Source organism: Podospora anserina, chromosome 6, assembly GCF_000226545.1.
Source record: "Podospora anserina S mat+ genomic DNA chromosome 6, supercontig 4".
Lineage (NCBI taxonomy): Eukaryota > Fungi > Ascomycota > Sordariomycetes > Sordariales > Podosporaceae > Podospora > Podospora anserina.
In genome coordinates, this window is record NW_003613579.1 from 511627 (window position 1) to 530457 (window position 18831).

The 18831-nt window shown below is 53.1% G+C and overlaps 8 protein-coding genes across 8 annotated transcripts; 6 read left to right on the forward strand and 2 right to left on the reverse strand.

Moving 5' to 3' along the window:
* Position 1: 1 nt before the first annotated feature.
* Positions 2–1072, forward strand: PODANS_6_9740 (uncharacterized protein; the record flags this gene model as incomplete). Its single annotated transcript, XM_003437341.1, has 1 exon — positions 2–1072. The coding sequence occupies one exon, from the start codon at positions 2–4 to the stop codon at positions 1070–1072; it is 1071 nt and encodes a 356-aa protein (XP_003437389.1).
* A 933-nt stretch (positions 1073–2005) lies between these two features.
* On the forward strand, positions 2006–3371 carry PODANS_6_9750 (uncharacterized protein; the record flags this gene model as incomplete). The annotated part of the gene is made up of 6 exons (XM_003437342.1): positions 2006–2143; positions 2262–2428; positions 2512–2518; positions 2613–2688; positions 2736–3281; positions 3331–3371. Coding segments are annotated over 6 exons (975 nt in total), but the record flags the coding sequence as incomplete, so codon positions are not given.
* Positions 3372–4669: 1298 nt separating this feature from the next.
* Positions 4670–7742, forward strand: PODANS_6_9760 (uncharacterized protein; the record flags this gene model as incomplete). Its single annotated transcript, XM_003437343.1, has 2 exons — positions 4670–4945; positions 4992–7742. The coding sequence occupies 2 exons, from the start codon at positions 4670–4672 to the stop codon at positions 7740–7742; spliced, it is 3027 nt and encodes a 1008-aa protein (XP_003437391.1).
* Positions 7743–7818: 76 nt separating this feature from the next.
* PODANS_6_9770 (uncharacterized protein) lies at positions 7819–8565 on the reverse strand (the record flags this gene model as incomplete). The annotated part of the gene is made up of 1 exon (XM_003437344.1): positions 7819–8565. One exon carries the CDS (start codon positions 8563–8565, stop codon positions 7819–7821), a length of 747 nt encoding a protein of 248 aa, XP_003437392.1.
* An 828-nt stretch (positions 8566–9393) lies between these two features.
* On the reverse strand, positions 9394–10437 carry PODANS_6_9780 (uncharacterized protein; the record flags this gene model as incomplete). Its single annotated transcript, XM_003437345.1, has 1 exon — positions 9394–10437. One exon carries the CDS (start codon positions 10435–10437, stop codon positions 9394–9396), a length of 1044 nt encoding a protein of 347 aa, XP_003437393.1.
* A 4111-nt stretch (positions 10438–14548) lies between these two features.
* On the forward strand, positions 14549–15116 carry PODANS_6_9785 (uncharacterized protein; the record flags this gene model as incomplete). The annotated part of the gene is made up of 2 exons (XM_003437346.1): positions 14549–14875; positions 14937–15116. The coding sequence occupies 2 exons, from the start codon at positions 14549–14551 to the stop codon at positions 15114–15116; spliced, it is 507 nt and encodes a 168-aa protein (XP_003437394.1).
* A 770-nt stretch (positions 15117–15886) lies between these two features.
* Positions 15887–16588, forward strand: PODANS_6_9790 (uncharacterized protein; the record flags this gene model as incomplete). The annotated part of the gene is made up of 2 exons (XM_003437347.1): positions 15887–16209; positions 16288–16588. The coding sequence occupies 2 exons, from the start codon at positions 15887–15889 to the stop codon at positions 16586–16588; spliced, it is 624 nt and encodes a 207-aa protein (XP_003437395.1).
* A 309-nt stretch (positions 16589–16897) lies between these two features.
* PODANS_6_9793 (uncharacterized protein) lies at positions 16898–17908 on the forward strand (the record flags this gene model as incomplete). The annotated part of the gene is made up of 1 exon (XM_003437348.1): positions 16898–17908. One exon carries the CDS (start codon positions 16898–16900, stop codon positions 17906–17908), a length of 1011 nt encoding a protein of 336 aa, XP_003437396.1.
* Between the last annotated feature and the right edge of the window lie 923 nt (positions 17909–18831).

Below are 18831 nucleotides of genomic sequence, written 5' to 3' on the forward strand. Positions count from 1 at the left end.
TATGTGGGATATGTATGGGGGGGTGAAGCAGGAGGAGGTGGCGGAGGAGGGAGTCAAGACGGGGGTGGTTGGGGATGGTGATGGGAGGAGTTTGTCGAGGAGTTCGTCCAAGAGGTTGAAGGAGGGGCTGAAGAAGAAGTTATCTGTCAGGAAAAAGGACACATCAGCGGCATCTTCGACGACCAGTCTTGACAAGTTGGCGACGGGCGCGTCGCAGAAGCAGAAGAGCAAGACGATTGCTCTCCAGCCTGAGGGGGCTGCTGCAAAGGCGGATGGTGACCGGACCTCACTTCCGGCCAAGACAGAGTCACGGTCACAGTCGACAACCAGTCTACAGAATGCAGGCACCTTCTCGTTTGCTGACCCGTCAGAACCGGGCGGGCAAGCAGTCATCTTTAAGCCTGCAAAACCGATCCGGATACCCAACAGCGACGTCAACATCTCGGTCGAGCGAAGAAACAAGGCACCGGGGAGCATTGGGTTAACCATGGTCACGGCTGTCGCCCATGTCTGGTTCAACACATTCTTCGAGGGCAACGGTCCCGAGCAAGGCGGTAAACCGGACGATAGCGGAGTCTTCACGATTGACTGGGACAAGATGGACGGCATCAAGGGCTCAAGTCAGCGCGGAACAAGAGCTTGCGACAGGATTTCTGTTGTTTGGAGGACTGCGGCCGTCAGCGATATTGGAGAGGGTGGTGAAGCGCCAGGAGTAGTTATTCATGAGCCTGGAGAGGGCAGCCCTGTGCCGGAAATGAAGGCAGCGGACTGGAAGGGTGACGGAACGGAGAACCCGACTGCGCAAAAGACACTTGGGTTGCGGGTGGAGGATCCCGAGAGTGCGAGTGTTAGTAAGGCTAGCAGTGTCAAGAGCCAGGAGTATACGATTGCACCTTCCAATGACAGTAGTGAGATGGCTAAAGTGGAAGAGGAGGATGAAGACTTGAAGGGGGTCAAGGTTAGCGGTCCCACTGGGGAGGAGGTGCTGGATGGGGTTGCGGGTGGAGATGGTGAGCCACCGAAGAAGGAGAAGGCTGATGAGACGGCCAAGAGGGGGTTCATCATTGAGTGAGAGTAAGCTTTGTTTACGGGTTATGCTGCGTATGTCGATATAAGCAAGGCGTTTGGTATGGTTAAACAGTGGTAAGGAATACAGGACATTGGGTTGTGTAGGCACCTTGATAACACAGCCGAGGGTGCCAGGGGTATTCCAAGGTTGCTTTCCGCCCCTCAACAGGGGAGTTGAAACTTGAGATGGTCAAAGAACTCTTGGAGGCCTTGACGGATAATCGGCGAACGTTCCGTTGGAAAATGAAATTGGTACTCTTTGCTTTGGCTCGTGGTTCACGTCCCTGTGTAAGGTTCATGTGGGTTCTCCCAGAACGCCGTGTAACAGAAGGTTTCCAGCCGTCGAACAAAGTTTGCACCATGATGGCCGGTGATTCATCACCGTAGGGTCAGTGTTTGGTGGGAATTTGCATGATGATGAGTTGAGGGCTTCGTAGATCAAGTGTCCGTTTATATGCGATAGTATCCCCCCGGGGCGTTGGTGATTCACTTGCTTGATGATTCACTTGCTTGATATGACAGAACAGCTGATGAAAACAGTAGGGCTCACGTGCGGCAAAGGAGCCGGCTATCGATAAGACAGGATGCTCGGCTTAGTGGAGTACGGATGGCAAGGTACCTGGGGAAGCTCGGGCTGGACCCATCTCCACTGTATCCATTGTTTCTTTCAACTTTTTCTCTTTCGACCGCCATGGGCCCTTTACCCATTCCGACACCCGCAGCAGAGCTTATAGACTATTCACTGGCTTCCTGACGACACACTTTCGCTTTTCCTTTTCCCATCACCACCAACCTCTCCGTCGTTCAGGTACGTAAGAGCAACCCCGGTCACCGTTGCCCTCTTGGCACCTGTACATTCTCGCAGCACACTTCGCCCCGCAGCCGATGTTCCCCGCTAACAGCGCAACCTGCAGACCAAAAAAAAAAAAAAACTTGACGATTTGTTCGGGTCTTGTCTGACGCAGACAGGCCCCTCTTGATTCTTCTTCTTCATCATGTCGGCAGAAATGGCGAACGAGATCAAGCTGATCAGTGGCCGCAGCCACCCCGAGCTGAGCGACAAGATTGCGAAGCGGTACGAACTCCCCTCCGGACAGCGAGACAGACAGACGAGAGAGAGAACGAGAACGAGAACACGGACGGAATAGTAGAGCGCGCTTTTGCTGATTCACTTACACAGACTCGGCATTCAGGTGGCGAGGACCATCTCCCTCAACTACTCCAACCAGGAAACCTCCTTCACTGTCGGCGAGTCGGTCCGCGACGAGGATGTCTTCATTGTGCAGTCCACCGCTACCGGCGACGTGAACGAGGGCTTGATGGAGCTGTTGATCATGATCTCGGCCTGCAGAACTGCTAGGTGGGCAACGACATGACCATCACCGAGTGAACTGCACGTTTGCTGACCTTGTGGCTTTGCGCGCAGTGCGAGGAGGATAACAGCTGTTATGTAAGAGCTTTCAAACAGATCGCGCCAATTCCCACCATGACGGATACGGGCGCTGACTGACCATTGCAGTCCCAACTTTCCCTATGCTCGTCAGGACAAGAAGGACAAGTCCAGAGCTCCCATCAGCGCCAGATTGGTCGCCAACATGCTCCAGACAGCTGGCGCGAACCGTAAGAGAGCCGCGCTCAATCTCGCGGCGCAATGCTGACAGATACAGACATCGTGACGGTCGACCTCCACGCTTCTCAGATCCAGGGCTTCTTCAGTGTCCCAGTCGACAACCTCTACGCCGAGCCCTCTTTCCTCCGCTACATCAGGGAAAACTTCAACCCAGAAGACTGCGTCATTGTGTCACCCGATGCCGGCGGTGCCAAGCGCGCTACCTCGATTGCCGATCACCTCAACACCGCTTTCGCTCTCATCCACAAGGAGCGCCCCCGGCCAAACGTTGTCGGTCGCATGGTCCTTGTCGGCAACGTTGAGGACAAGGTTGCCATTCTCGTTGACGACATGGCTGATACCTGCGGCACTCTGGTCAAGGCTGCCGCGGTGCTCAAGGAGAACGGCGCCAAGTCGGTGCTGGCCCTTGTTACCCACGGTATTCTGTCTGGCAATGCCATTGAGACCTTGAATGGAAGCGTCCTCACCGCCCTGGTGGTCACCAACACTGTGCCACTCGGCGACAAGGTGCAGAGGTGCCCCAAGCTTCGTGTTATCGACATCAGCCCGACCGTTGCCGAGGCCATCCGTCGTACTCACAATGGTAACTGCCATATCTCTCCGCTCCCTGTGCTCTGTACTGACCTGTGTAGGCGAATCCGTATCGTATCTTTTCACTCACGCCCCCGTCTAAATATGCGGGTTGGCGGATAATTCATCATGCATTGGTAGGAGTTTAAAAACTGGTAAACGACATGAAAATGACGAGAGGTGAGGTGTGAGCGCTGCGTTCTTGATCCGGGCGGTGGACTGCCACGTCTGTTTGTTCTCGTCTGAGAACTCGTGTCTGGGGCAGGCAGTGGGCAAGTGAAAGTCCAGCCATCCCGAATACGATTTCAGGGGTATTGCTTTGGCGTTTGGGGAATTTTCGTACCGGGTATAATAGAGACGATATGATTCTCTAAGAAACAAATATATCATGATTTTTTGCTGATCTCAGTTTTTTTCCCCTTTTGTGAGAATACCGCAAGGTCGGTCTGAACAGTGGGTGTCCCAAGTATCACTCTATCGATGAGGTTTGAATATGCAGTCGGTATTTCTGAGAATAATAGGGGGTTTGTTTGTTTTTAAAATGGGGTCCGCCTCCGCTATTTGAATGCTGTCAGGGTTCACGGGGAAGTAATGAGGGGACTAATGGGGGTCTTGTTGTAGGCGGTTGTTTGAAGAAAGGGGTCTGTCTGGTTCTAACTTCGGCGATGTTGGATAATAGAGTTGCAAATCAACTATAGGTGGTGGAATAGAAATACCGGCCTACAAAACGACAACACGATGCCCCGGAAGCCTCCGTCCCACCGGGAACGCTGATGATCATCGTGGCCTTGGATACTACATTCAAACGGCCAGCCCCCTCTTAACAAATCCATGTCGCTGTTCGGTTCCTTTGCTACCACGAAATCTACACTCCCGACCATAGCTGATAAAAAGGCCCGACATCATACTTTTCGTCCCGGGAGATAACCCTATTGGGCTGATTTTCCGTTAATCTGTACCCACTACGGGAGGTGCCGATGCAGCGCGGGAAACCATCGGGGGTGCCGACGCCACGTCTGAGGTGACGGCATTTGAATCTGTCGGGTGAGTAAGGCCAACAACTCCTGTAACCTCAACCCTCAAGCACAAGAGAGGCAGAGCACAGCCTTGCTTGCTCAGCCAGTCTACCTCATCGTTGACCGAGTGGGGAGTTTTGCGTGCCAAGCATCTACAGCTCCGGCGGTGAAACATGAAACATAGGGAGAGAATGGGAACCGATAAATATCACAGTGTTTGTCTGAGATGGATGTCATCATGTCTTGGGTTACCGGGCCGTTCACACCGAGACAAACGTTGTAGATCCTGTCGGCTTCAAGAATTCATCGCTATATCCATCGAAAAATCACATCACTTCACAACTTCATATCTTGTCTCGTTTGCAAGCTCCCCATCTACCTTGCAATGTCCTCTCTCACATATGTTGTCGACGAGCTCGCCGCTGAGGTCCCTCACGATACCTGGGTCAAGATCCCATCATCACCGACCAAGATTGAAGAGATCACATGGCAAAACTTTACCTTCCAGCAGCTCGGCCAAGCGGTAGACAGGCTAGCTCACTGGATCGACAAACACTTGGGCCCGGCTGGCTTGGGCCGGGACGACTCCCTTGCCTACACGGGCATCAACGACATTCGATACCCCATAGTCATCCTGGCGGCGTTGAAGACCGGGCACAAGGTTGGTAACACCATGTGAGGTTACCGCGACCAACTCTAACAAATAGCAGAGCCTTCTATTATCGCCCAGAAACTCCGTTGAGGGCCACTGCGCTCTCATAACCCCTACCCGCTGCACCAAACTTCTTCACAGCCAAGAGCTCTCCGACCAAGCTTCTGAAATCGGTCAAAAGCTCGGCCATCTCAGCGTCCTCCGCATCCCAGACCTGGAACACCTTCTCGAGACCACCACCAACCCCACCCCGTACCAGAGCAAATGCAATGATACGACCCCCGACCACGAGACAGTCATGATCCTCCACTCAAGCGGCACCACCGGCCTCCCCAAGCCCATCCCCCTCAAAGCCGGCGTCCTCACCACCGCCGGCAGACTACTCGCCACCCTCCCCACCCCCGCCGGCCGTCTAAACACCCACGACCCGCTCTACACCACCCCCCTCATCCTCTCCATGCCCCCCTTCTTCCACGCCTTTGGCATAAACCTCCTCGTTCGATCCCTCCACTACCGCCGCCCTCTCGTCCTCCTCCCACCCAGCACCCCCCCAACAGCAGAGCTGATGCTCCACGCAGTGAAAACCACCCGCCCGACAGGCATGGTCTGCACCCCTTCTATTCTGGAAGATATCTGCAGTTTGCCTCACGGGATTGAGACCCTGAGGGCGTCAGATATCGAGTGTATCTACTCCGGCGGCGCACCACTAGCCAGGTCATGCGGCGATGTCATTGGGGAGGAACTCTCCCCTCGTATCACGCTGGTGAACGGGATCGGCACGACCGAGATTTGGAACGCGACCGGGTATGCACCGCTGGACCCGAGGGATTGGGAGTATTTCGAGTGGAATCCTGCGGCGGGGGTTGTCATGGAGGGGGTTGGTGGAGACAAGAATACTGCCGAGTTGGTGATTAAGCGGTTGGGAGGGGAGGAGGGGAGGTTCCAGTTTGTGTTTTATAACTTTCCCGAGTCGGAAGAGTGGCGGACGAACGACTTGTTTGAGCGCCATCCGCTGAAAGAAAATTTGTGGAGGTATGTGGGACGGGTGGATGATGTTATTGTGCTGAGTAATGGGGAGAAGCTGAATCCGGTGACGTTTGAGAAGATGGTGGAGGGGCATTCGATCGTGAAAGGGGCGGTGATGGTGGGGAGTGGGCGGTTCCAGACGGGACTGATTGTGGAGGTACATGATGTGAGTTTGGGGGTGGAGGAGGTGGTTGAGAGGATTTGGGAAAGGGTTGAGGAGGCGAATGAGCAGTACCCAGCTCATGCGAGGGTGTGGAAGTCGATGGTGAGGGTCGCGCGACAAGACAAGCCGTTTGAGAGGACGCCGAAGGGGACGGTGATGAGGAGGAATACGTATGTGGCTTATCAGGCCGAGATTGAAGAGATGTATGCCAGTGCGATGGTTATCAATGGGGTTGCAGCTGAGGTTGTGTTGGACGAGACCATGATCTTGGCTCAAATTCGGGATGCGGTCAACAGCGTGATCAAGCGACGCGGAGACGTTACAGACGACACCAACCTGTTCGCCCTTGGCTTCGACTCCCTTCAAGTCCTTCAGCTCATCCTCACCCTCAAAAGCACCGTCCAATCCAGCCTGCAAGGCAAATTCTCGCTCCGTCTGGTCTACGAGAACCCCAGCATCAGCCAACTTCACCGCGCTCTCTGCTCTGCCCCAGCCACCGCCACCACCAACACGTCAAGAGCAGACAAATTCGACGCGCTCATCAAAGAATACACCCCCTCCCTCCGCCTCCCCCGTCCTTCCCACACCGAACCCAAAGGCTTCAAAGTCATCCTCACCGGCACAACCGGCACCCTCGGCTCCTCCCTCCTCTCCTCCCTCCTGGCCAACCCAACCATAACCCACATCTACTGTCTCAACCGCTCCAAACCCATCTCCCCTAACACCTCCCAAGTTACATACCTCCAAACCGACCTCCTCCACCCTACCCTCGGCCTCTCATCCAAAACCTACAACACCCTCAAACACCCCCAACTGCTAATCCACTCCGCTTGGCCCGTTAACTTCAACCTCCCCTTCGACTCCTTCCTCCCTTCCATCTCCGGCACAGCCAATCTCATGGCCCTCAACCCAGCAAAATTCGTCTTCATCTCCTCCATCGCCACCGCCATGGCGGGGACCTCACCTGTCCCGGAAAACTTCACCCAAGACCACAACCTCCCCTTGTCGACAGGGTACGCCGAGTCCAAACACCTCGCCTCCTGTGTCCTGGCCAACTCCCCCATCCCGAGCACAATTCTGAGGGTAGGGCAGCTTGCTGGGAGGGCAGATGGTAAAGGGAGACGGTGGAATAAACACGAGTGGGTTCCTAGCTTGGTGCAGACATCCCTCAACATGGGGATGATCCCGTCCACCTTGGGGGGGAACCAAAAAGCAGTGGATTGGATACCCGTTGATCTTGCCGCTAAGGCGATTGTGGAGCTGGGGTTGGGGGGCAGTGGGAAGGGGAGGGAGTGTTACAATGTTGTCAACCCCTCCTGTGCTGATTGGGAGGGGACGATGGTTGGCGCCGTGCAGGAGTATGCAGGCAAGACTGAGAGGGGGGAGCTAAAGGTGGTGGGGGTAGCAGAGTGGTTGGATGCTTTGGGGGAAAAGAACGACGCAGAACGGTACCCGGCCTTGAAGCTGAAGGAGTTCTTTGAGGGGTGGAGAGACGAGAGACAGGGTCCGGTCATCTTTCAGACAGACAAGGCGAAGAAGACAAGCCAGACGATGGGGAAGATGGCAGCTGTGACCGGGGAGATGATGAGTCGGTGGCTGGATGCTTGGGCTTTTTGACACGATAGGGTGTTAAACCGTAGACATGGACAGGAATAGACCATCCCTCGCGCACTCATGCCTTCCATTCGGGTATTTAGATCCCCATATCATCATCACTATCCCCATCCCCACCATAACCACCCCTGCCCCCATCTCCCCCACCCAGATCCATCTCTTCCTCTTTTTCTCGTCTCGCCGTCTCGACCGCACCACCAATCTTCCTCACCCCATCCACAACCCCCAAGACAAACCCCCTATTCTCTGCCAACTCCATCGCTCCCACGCCACGCAGACTAACCACACCCCCTTGTCCTTCCGCCCCCAGCGTCTCCGCCGAATCTCTCATCTTCGCCGCCCTGACCTCCACCAAATCCCGTAACAACCCCCTAATCTCACTGGTATTCCCCCCCAAATCATCGCTCGCGTGCGTTATAAGCGCCTCGGCAACCTCCAACCAGTGGTACGGCAAATACCCCGCCGGCGCGGCGCTGGTACAATTATTCCGAAACGGCGGGCTTAATATTACTTCGCTGCTGTCACCCCCACCTATCCTCCCCGCATAACCAGGTTGTGACTGTCTCGCTCGTGAAGCGGTAGGCATTGGCTCCGAGAAAGCGTGAGGGTGCACTTTCGTCTCGCGGTGGACAATGTCGGCTAGGGAGGCGGGGTGCAGCCATGGTGGGGGGACGATGTTGGCGCGGCGCTGCTTTTTGAGGAGGAGGGCTAGCCAGAGGGGGAGGTCGGCTCGGTGGGGTGGGCGGAGGGGGGGGGTTTTGCCCTGCGGTGGACGAGATGTTAGACCAGGCGGGGAAAAGGGAGAGGTGGTGGCGGTGGGAAACATACCGACAGCAGATCGATGCTTTCTAATCGTTGTCTAGGAACCACTGTGACGAGCTCCATTTCGGCGACGAAGGCGACCTCGGAATGGGTAAGGCCTAATGGTAGAGGGAGAGCCATTGTGAATAGTTGATGGGGGGGCGGGAGTTGCTGGTGGGTATCGTGGGATTCGGAAAGTACTGTGGTATATAGTGTCACCTCTTCATGTCGTATTTTGGTTGTTATATGATTTTAGTCGCAATTCGAGAGCTCTGGCGGTTGGGAATTAGCTGAACTGCCATCGAAAGTCGGCGTGTCGCGTAAAGTGAAAACGCGGGTCACTGACGTCGCCTGGGGCCCACAAGGCTGGACCGCCAAGCCACTAGGGAAAAGGGGTTTATAGGTACCCTAACCCTGAATCAGGTTGTTTCCTTGCTTGTGATCTTGATCCAACCCCTATGATCTATCTGAGCTATGACACTTGCATACTGCCGCAAAGAACCTTGTACTTCCGCCAATACAACAAGATCCCACACCTCGGACAAAGATCTGTCCCCTTGTCACCCGTAGGAAAACAAGCTTTCGAATATATTGGCTTGGTCAGCCGCGAAAATATGGCAATATGCAAGGTCGATTACGAAACAAAACTGTCCAAAAAACATCTATGGTATCAAAATGTATCTACAAGCAATCCCCCAACAATGACACGTTGCGTCTAGGGTAATTATCCTGAGTGCTGACGGGGCTGCAGCATAGGGCTCCCGTCTGACATGAGCAGGGCGGTCGGTAAGAATCTTCCCCCAACGTCGTCACAAAAATATCTTCTTTCGGCTGATTGGGTAAGCAAACCGCTTCATTGGTCGAGGTACTGAAGTGCTGGATCAATAGCACCGCCATATTCACCGCTTGATGAAAGGTCCTGGCCGAGGATCCCGAGAGCTGCTCGACTGTCCCAGAAGCCGTCTCGTCGTGGGTATTGTGTGAGCAAGGCGGTGGCGTCTGCTCGGACGGTGGGATCCAAGCATTTGGTTGCCGCAATGTAGAGAGCGCAAGTCGGCCCGCTGTCCAAGGTGAATATTTCGCTACATCCTTTGGAGACTGGTTGGTTGGCCAAGAGGACTCCAGAGAGGCGCACCATTTCTTTGAACTGCGATGTGATCTGTTCAGTGCCGTAGTGGTCTTGAAAGCCACAAGTGTTGATGTAGGCGTGAAGCACGATAGACTGGAGAAGCAGAGACGTCGCCTGAAGATAGGATGACCCCTTTCGAGGAGAGCTTGCCGGATTGTAAAGCGGCCAAAACATGTCATTCCACCGTTCTAACATTCCAAGACACTGTGATTGCATGGTCTTGATCCCGGGCAGAAAGTCTCCATCCGCGTATGTTGGCCCAGCCATGGCTTGGCTGAAGTACAATGTCCAGTGCTGGATCGCGTCCCACCATCTTCTGGCCTCCCCGAGCCCGGAGAACTTGGTGGGCATGTCGTCTAGTGAAAGCCTGCTGTTGATTTCGATGGGTACTTGAACTGAGCCAGTCATGAGGCCGATAGACCAAGCAGACCATTCCATCCTCTCAAATGCTTGCAGAATCTCGTCTTCTAGTTCGAGCTGGCCCACGCTTGCTTGCCCTGAGAGCATGAGACTGCCAAAACTGATATGATTGACGGCAGCTCCGTGGCTCCCATGCAGAATCTCGAAGCACGCAAAGAGAATGCAAGCAACAACTGCCACACGTAGAGTAGAAGCAGAGTTTGGCTCCTGTTGAAGTCGGATCAGTCGGATTGCTTGTCCGTAGTGCGTGAGGGCCGCGTTGTAGTGATAATCGTTGCCGTCCCCTCCTGAGGGCCCTGCTGGAACAATGTTTGGAAAAAGCGAGCAGGCAAGAGCACCAATGGCCATGAGAGCATACCGAATGGCCGGTTCAAGTTGGCTTATCTGTGGGATTGTTTGGGTGAACAACCGAGAGGAGAACCAGCCTCCCCCGAGATTATTGGCCAGACTGGACCAACAGTCACAATAAAATGTCTCCCAGTGCTCGTCAGATTCATTGTTTTGGGAAGACTCCTGTGAGGAGTTTTCTCCCGCGCCATACTGGTCGCTCAGCTGCAGTGCCTCGAAATTGTCGGGAAGCCCCGAATCGCTCTTCTCAGACCGGGCTGATGGGGAAGACAGCCGCCGTCGTTTGTCGTCTCTCGGGGGCGCCAGTTCGGCTGTCTTGTACCCATCACAGAATCCTTGCCATTTCAAGCATCGCTGGCATGCAGGCTTGGCCTCGTCGCATTTCACATGTCGTCTCCTAAAAGGCACACCGTTGTCAATATGGCGCCCATGGTGTGTTGGAACAAACAGGCTGCCGAGTGATGACCTACTTGCCTGCAGCAGCAACTCTCAGTCAGTAATAGGCCTCTCGTCTATGCAGTATTTCGAGACTAGTGACCCACATGTAACACAACCGGAGCGCACTTTCGGTACGCTTGTCCTTGTGGCTCGTGGCCGGTGGTCCAGGCTGAAGACAAAAGACTGGGGACCAGAACTGTGTTGCGAGTAAGCTAGATCAGTTTCGGCCATGCAAGCGATAGCGAGAGTTCAACCCACCCTTCTGGCACATTACTATCCCCAGTAGACCACGGAGTCTTGACCTTGAACATGCCAGTTCTCTTAGAGGAAGACATGATGGATATTCGATGATCTGGGATCGAAGAGAATGAGTAGGTCTTCGGATCACCTGTCCACACACCCAACCTCTCGATAAGGGGGGGACATCGAGTCCAATTTGAGGAAAACAGACCCAAAATTGTACGGTGCCAAGATGGTGGCTTTGTGATTCCGAATCCAGGGTCCGGGTTACCAAGAGGTACTGCTGTGCTCGGCATGTCGGGTTGGATAAGACGAACGTCACAAACCTTGCCGCCATGAGGAGGTAAATGCGGAAGCCTGGTGGGTACGGTTGCACCACATCATCTAGGGTGTGCCAATAGCTTCCGGCAATGGATGGGTATGGGACGTACTTGTCGTATCAGGGGGCTGAGATAAGTCGTGATCCTGAGCAAGATCAAAGTATATGCCAGGTACAGCCACTTTGGGTCGGAACGTGGTTGTGGATTCGGGTCGAAATACTCCACACATCATCCCGTTTCTTGGTGCCTGTGACATGACAAGGAGTCTGGAACTGGGGACCGGGCGGACAGACAGTGTGGGGGGATGTTCTTTTGTTCCATACCATGGCGCCGTCACCGGTGTCTAGGTGGTCTGAACAATGACCATTCAGCTATCGCCCGGTAACTGCCATAATGCCGGTCGAGCTGTCTACCACACGGCGTCAAGCTCGAAGCCAATGACAGCACGAGTGAGAGCGAGCGTTTCCTACACCAACGGGACACAACGAAGCGATCTGTACAATCTGCAATCAGCGCCATGTCAGCATCGAAACTCCATCACACCACGGGCCAATCCATACAATTACCACATGAGCGGAGGTTGTAAGGAGGCTTAGTCGCTTTAGCGGTCTTGGCCCTGCAAGTCGAGGAGCGGACGGGAAGCGGAGGTGCGGCCGCATGCATGTGTCAATAATCCGTGGTTAGATGAATGACCTCCGGGTGGTACTACCTCACATTACTGAAACGGGGTTGGTGTGAGATTGGGCTTCAAGATGGAGTCAAGAACGTCACATACCGACTGTGGTACAATGTTTGGTGGGTGAGCATTTGGGACAAACACTTTGGTGGGCAAATTGCTGTAGTAAGCTGGCGCTTAACTCTGTTTGCCCTAGCGTGTGGCACCTTGGCCAGGTTATCAGGGCTAATTGTCCCTTTGAACAGACCTAAAGTCAACGTCAACTCCCGAACATCACAATACCTATTCCAAGTTGACCAACATCATGATTGCTGACTGTATCCAGAGATGTCAGGCAACGATTTACTTTCTTGCCATCAACCCGAGCGAATATACACGAACGGACTTCCCCCTTTCACCGCCAAACATCAACACCCAAACCTGAATTGCACAATTGCATCTCCAGATGCCAAGCAATCAGATTGGGAAGGAGCAAGGGTAGGAAACCATGTGAGTTGATTGGTCAAGCAACGATCTCATTGAACACACTCTGCCTTGCTGACAGCCTAAGCTGAGAATCTATCTTATTATTGCTCTCATTCAGCTCGCATTTTGTTGCACGGTACTGACATCACAGAGTTCAAAAAGAGTAACCCGTATCCGACCCGGACATCTCCTCCTACAATCCAACAACTCAAGTGCTCGACTTATCTCAAGTACATGTCAGACTTCTTAGGCAACGACAAAACCAACTTCTGGCGAGATTAACGCCGCTGACGGTCAAATGTTTGGAACTCGAGCCGCAAACTTTATTTTCTTCCTGGAATGATATCCAATCGGTTGCCGCTGTCGTGTTAATTAAGTCTTGGGGCGGGCCGAGGTCCAAATGTTACCTTGACTGACCTTACCATCTTCACGACGTTTCAGGGGAATCGACATTACCAGCTTCATCTCGCGCGACTCTATAGGATGGCCATGTCAGCAGAATTCCACGAAAGGTTGTTGCCTGCTCATCACGAAGTCATCGACAGATACATAACACAAAAACTGTCCTCCTACCTACTTCGACATGGAATCCAAGATTATTGTCATTCTTATTGCTAATCAAATTCTCCAGCTCGGGCATGTGCACATATCGAATATTGGTTCATTCTATGTGACAGACCTATGCATTGGTTCTTTTTTGCTACCATTGGCGTTGGGTAGGAACTCGACCCTTGCATCAGCCCATGAAAATCGCTAGCTCATGAAAACACAGCCCCCCTCACCCCACATCGCCCACAACACCAACACCAACCTTCACTTTTATGTATCGATGGGAAATCTCAAGAAGCACCGGCCCGTCTAATTCCATCCCCGTCTCATGTTGGTTCCGGTTCCACTCGCGCGTGCGGCGAGGCAGACCAGGGGGCATTCTTCCCGGCTGACTTGCATTGTCACCAAACCCCACCGCTGCCACTGTGCAACGGAACCCCTTACCCAGAAGCGACCCTCGTAACGGCATCCGAAGGGAGGTTGCCACGTTGTTCACACGATTTACCCGCGGCAGATATTATTCCTCTTGCTGAATCATTAGTCCCCATGCACAGTCAAACAATCAAGCTTTCTGTGTAACCACAGGGGGGTAGTTGCTTATGAAATCTCATTCTCTTGGTAAGTGAGGGCACTCCTACTGCCTCCCAGCGCAGCTTGAACTACCTACCCAGGCATAACCTCAGTCTACAGAAGGCCACGCGTCAAAGAGTCATGTTATCATATCGACAGAAGTCCGCGGCCAGATACCAAGGATTCGTGCATATGGATGTACATAACCGTGTCACCTCGGCAATGGCAAAGCCACAATGGGGTTGCGCCAACAACGCTACCCTATAAGCAAAATCAAAGAGATCAAGTATCATGACGGAAAGGCGGGCTCAGCTCCGTCTATCAAGCTCACGATCAGTGAGCCGTAAGAGGAAGGTTGACAAGAAATCCTTCATTACCTCAGCTACCTTACTTCTGGCCAACTTGAAAAATCTTGAAATATTTCACTGCTAGGGACTGAATGACCAAGGCAGTGCTGCAATCTACCTAGCCAACCTATCAAGCAAGTAAACTCCCTGTTGGAGGCCTCCCATGGTTTAGCCAGCTCTCCTGAACCACAAACTTCCGACGAAAATAGGCACCAGGCGTGCTGGCAAGACACAATAATGCCATGAAGAGACCAATATTACAGTGAGAATTTTCATCATGCCAAAAAAAAAACATTTTAATTCTCAGTTCTAGACTAAGCTCATTTATCTATACATCAAGCGTCACCTGTCAATCTACAATACTTCCTGACCCAAAACTCTATCCAGGGGGACGGAAGCCCCATCTCTAACCTTATCACCGGCCTTGTAAATCAGTTCAGCGATTAAATACCAGAAACCATCATGAGCACCGGCCTTTTCTCACAAGTCTGTGGGCCCCCTCGCCCATGACAGCTCGGACACAAAGTCAGAAGTATAACGAGCGCAAGACAGGCGAGATGCCTCCTCCTCCAGAGAGCCTCTTTCATGAACTCACGCTGGTGGTCGAAAATAATCCAGACAAGGCTCCCAACATGCCAAACAACCGGGACGACCCTGCGGGCAGTCCAGAGTACCAGGCAGGCTGCCGCCCAGATCTTCCAAAAGTACCAAAGATTGGACGCGATGATGATGGCGGTGCTCTGGACGATTCCAGCGGGCACAAGAAAATACGTGATGGGATACACACCCAGGTAGATCAGCACCGCGGTGAAAAGAACCTCCCATCCGCACTTGTTAGCACTAAACACATAGAACGAGCATCCCCACTGCCGTGTGTTGACTTCATTGTCCCAGGTGGCTCTGTGGGGCACGTATAACCTGCCGAGACTGGCTCCGTTCAACCCGAGGAATGGGACCTGCAGCCAGTACAGGACGAACCAAAACACGTCGGGGATGCACAGGGAGAGGATGAGAAAGGTGACGAGTCCGGTAAGGGTGTGGATCCTGATGTGGTCTCCCAAGCGGATCCAGTAATCGCGAGGGTGGATTTCCACGTAGTAGCGAGCTAGATCGAAGTTGTCGGCGTTGACTATGGTGTCCATGTTAATATCGGGCAGGCGCCCGCGCTCACGCTGGGATACATCCAGGAGTCTTAGGTTGTCCATTTTGGTGGATCGCTTTTTGACTTGGATGAGTAGAAATTATGTCGGGGCGTTGATTGGGTGGTTGAAGACTTCCGGCGCCTTGTAATGGAAACAATCGTAAGCCTGCTGAAAAATGTAAATAAATAAAAAAGAAGGATTCTGTGACGTGATTAGCATGTTTTCACAGGTAAAGGGGAGTTACTTGATGAAGAAAAAAAGGCGGAATGAAAAAGCGAAGGAAGAAAACCATGACTAGTTCGATATTGGCTTGCATCCCCGATAGTTAAGAGAAAATACTAGAACGGTACATGCTATGGATTGTTCGGGCAGTGGATGAGGACTCGCTTTGTCACAGGACCACATGTGCAATCTTTGTTGACTATTTTGGGAAGAGTCTTTTTGGCGTGGATCTGTCCTTTGACAGATTTAAACAAGGCATTCTTGATGACAGCCACGTGCTTCTAACAATAGTTTCTTAAGAACAGGAGGGAAGGAGGCTATCAGTTGTAGCTGGTCAGGGACCCACGTGACGGGTCACATGCTCGTTCTGCGCCATGCTGGAGTGGATTCACAACTCAAGTCACTTTTTACCAGAAACCAACCTATGCCAACACTGAGTCGCGTGCACACACCAGGAAAGAGCCCCAAATCCCACACGGAATGAACTTTTTATCTGCTTTCCGAGCTCCTACTAGGCCAGAAGCTCAATGGTTCAAGGTGGGCCTTGCCTCGTCATTTCCCGATCTTGGCGTTGACGAGGAAGACACCCACACCTTGGCGCACACTCGAACATGCAACACCGACACAGCACCAGGATGCAAAGTCTTCCATATACCAAAAGATGATCCTTCCTCTGGAAACGAAGTTCCAATCCCGGAGAATGAAGCCGCTGGCGACATGACAGACCAGGTCTTGGTTTTCAAACGGAAGGGAACCTTCCATGCTATCGACCATGTAAGTAGTGGCCACTCTCAAGCTTATCAGTTCTCTAACCGAGACACTGTAGCAATGTCCACATTCATCCTTCCCGCTTTCTCAAGGCCTGCCCTTTGATATTGAAGACTTTGGCATTGTCTTGAGTGCGGGAATCACCTGCCCAAAGCATGGCTGGTCCTTCGACCTGTTCTCTGGAAGGGCAGACAGGGGGAACTACAAGCTCAAGGTCTGGGAGGTACAACTACGAGATGCCGCCAACGATGCCTCGGACAAAGAAGTATGGGTGAGAAGAAAGCAGAGGATCGGGTAATACAATGCCGTGTGGTCGATCACAATGCCCGCCTCGAGGATGGGTGGGAGAGTGCTCAGAAATTGACCGCTGACAAAAATAACACACGGTTTCTTTGTGCCAACAACAGCCCGTAGATGGCTGGCTGGCAAAACGAGCTGCCGCCAACCAACGAAACAAAGAAGGCCCAGTCTTTGAACTCGGTATAAATCAGAACAATAACCCCCGCCAACTTGTTCAGAAAAGACTGTAGACCAAGAGACTCACTCACTCAAGCACCAACGCTTCGGCATCTTTCACTCTATTTCATTTGTTACTACACCCTATCGTTCCATCCACACTCTCCTGGTGAGAGCAGCCGTTATTTTCTATTACACTCTTCCCTGACACGTTATCAATCGCTCTTCCCATCGTTACCACCAATCTTCGACTACCTAAACAGCAAAATGGCCCCCAAGAGGAATAACAACAAGGCCCCCAAGGCCCCCAAGGCTCAAAAAAACCACAAAACCACCTCCAAGGTCAAGAAGGTGCAGGCACCTATCACTACCCGTGTGACACGCTCTAGGGCCCGTGAGTCTGGGGAGGAGTTGGTCTCTCTTGACATGTATGCATCGACTCGAACCCGAAGAAAGACAACTAAAACAACCGTCACTAACCCTACGGTTGACACCCCTACGGTTAACAGCACCGCGGTTACCAACACCACGGTGACCACTGAGATCAAGGTAACACCGTCAAAGGCGCCAGGCACAGAAGAGATCAAACTGAATCCACCCACCAAGAGAAAGGCGTCCACCGAAACACCTCGTGACTTGGAATCGCCTCCTAGAAAATTGGCGAGGAATGGCCGCGCACCAAAGTCGCCTTCTAATCCTAAGAAAACGCCCACCGAGAAACAGGTGGGTCAACCCCCGGTTACTCAGAAAGAGCCCCCAGTTTCCCGGCCAATGCCCCCTGTTACTCAAAAAGTGCCCCCGGTTCCTCAGACACCACCCCCGGTTACTCAGACAGAGGTCCCGGCTACTCAGACAGAGAAAGTAACCCAGGTAGACCCGAACTCTTCTACCAGCAGCAGTGGCATTGGTTCTGTCAGCGTTGGCAGCTCCAACTTTGCAAGCCCCGCGGGAAGCGAGAAAAGTGACAGCACCGGTGGCATCAGTTCTCTCAACGGTGGCTCTAACTCTGAGAAGAACCCCAGCTCTCCCGGTTTTCCCGACAAGCCTCCTAGTGATTCTGGGTCCGACCCTAACCCTCGGAATCTTGACCGGGCCCCTTTCCCAGCTCATACTAATGGTTTCCTTACTGCTCTCGTTTCCCTGCTCGAGATTGCTGACAATGTTCGCGGCTTGAAGCAGACAATTGATGAAACGCCTGGGGTGTCTCCTAACTGGGCCGACTCCGAGCGGTACTCCCGCTACTCCTCATCCACTGAATCAAGCCTCTACAGGTTCTAGTAGGTCTCGTGATTTTCATCATCACCATTCTCTACCAAGCAACGTGATGCAGAGAAGCAGTTAGCTAAAACAATAGATATTGGTTCTTCAATGCGCAATGAAGCGTCTTTTGACAAGTCCCCTCGTCATCTCGCTCTGTGAAGAAGTCGTCGTCGTCGTGGTCCAAAAGCAAGTCCAGCCTTCCTGTAACTTCTGACAACCACCACCACCGTGATGCCACACGCCCGATCAGAGCTTCGGTCGCTCGCCTCTACGAGACAGACTCTTCAGCAACACCCACACCACACCCACCACCATTAAAACCCGGCGTCTTCAAAAGGGCCTCCCCATCTTCAACAGAAATACATCCTTCCCATCGGGACCGGTACACCGGCCGTAGGAGACAGTCGCCCTCGCCAGAGTTGACAACCCCCCGACGAGGAAGTTACCTCTTCTTCTTCCTCCTCATCGGACAGCCAACCCCCCTCTGCACCCCAACCCAATCCCTAACCCAAACCCAAACCCCCTTAACGTCAACTCACCCGCGAAACCCACTCCAGAATCCAACCGAAGGCAATCCTCCGCCCAAACCGGATCAAAACCCCCTCCCCGCATCACCGTCGAAAATCTCCCCCGGGAGCCCGTCATGTCAACAGTGGTTAACTCGCGCACCCCGCTCCCCATCTCGAAGCCAGAGCCTGTCAGGGAAAGGATCATCCACGTGAACCTTACCCCTAGGTTTCAGAGTTTAAAGTCACGGGTGCAGTTCCTGATCAAGAATGAGGGCGGGCAGAGGAGAGCGAGGGCTGAACTGAGGTATCGGTTGGGACGGGTGCAGATTCATGCCCGGAGGGCGGTGTTGGAGAGGGCGATTGATGAGATTTTGGCGGGGGTGGAGGAGGAGCGGAGGGTTAGGAAGGAGGTGGGGGAGAAGATCACTTGGT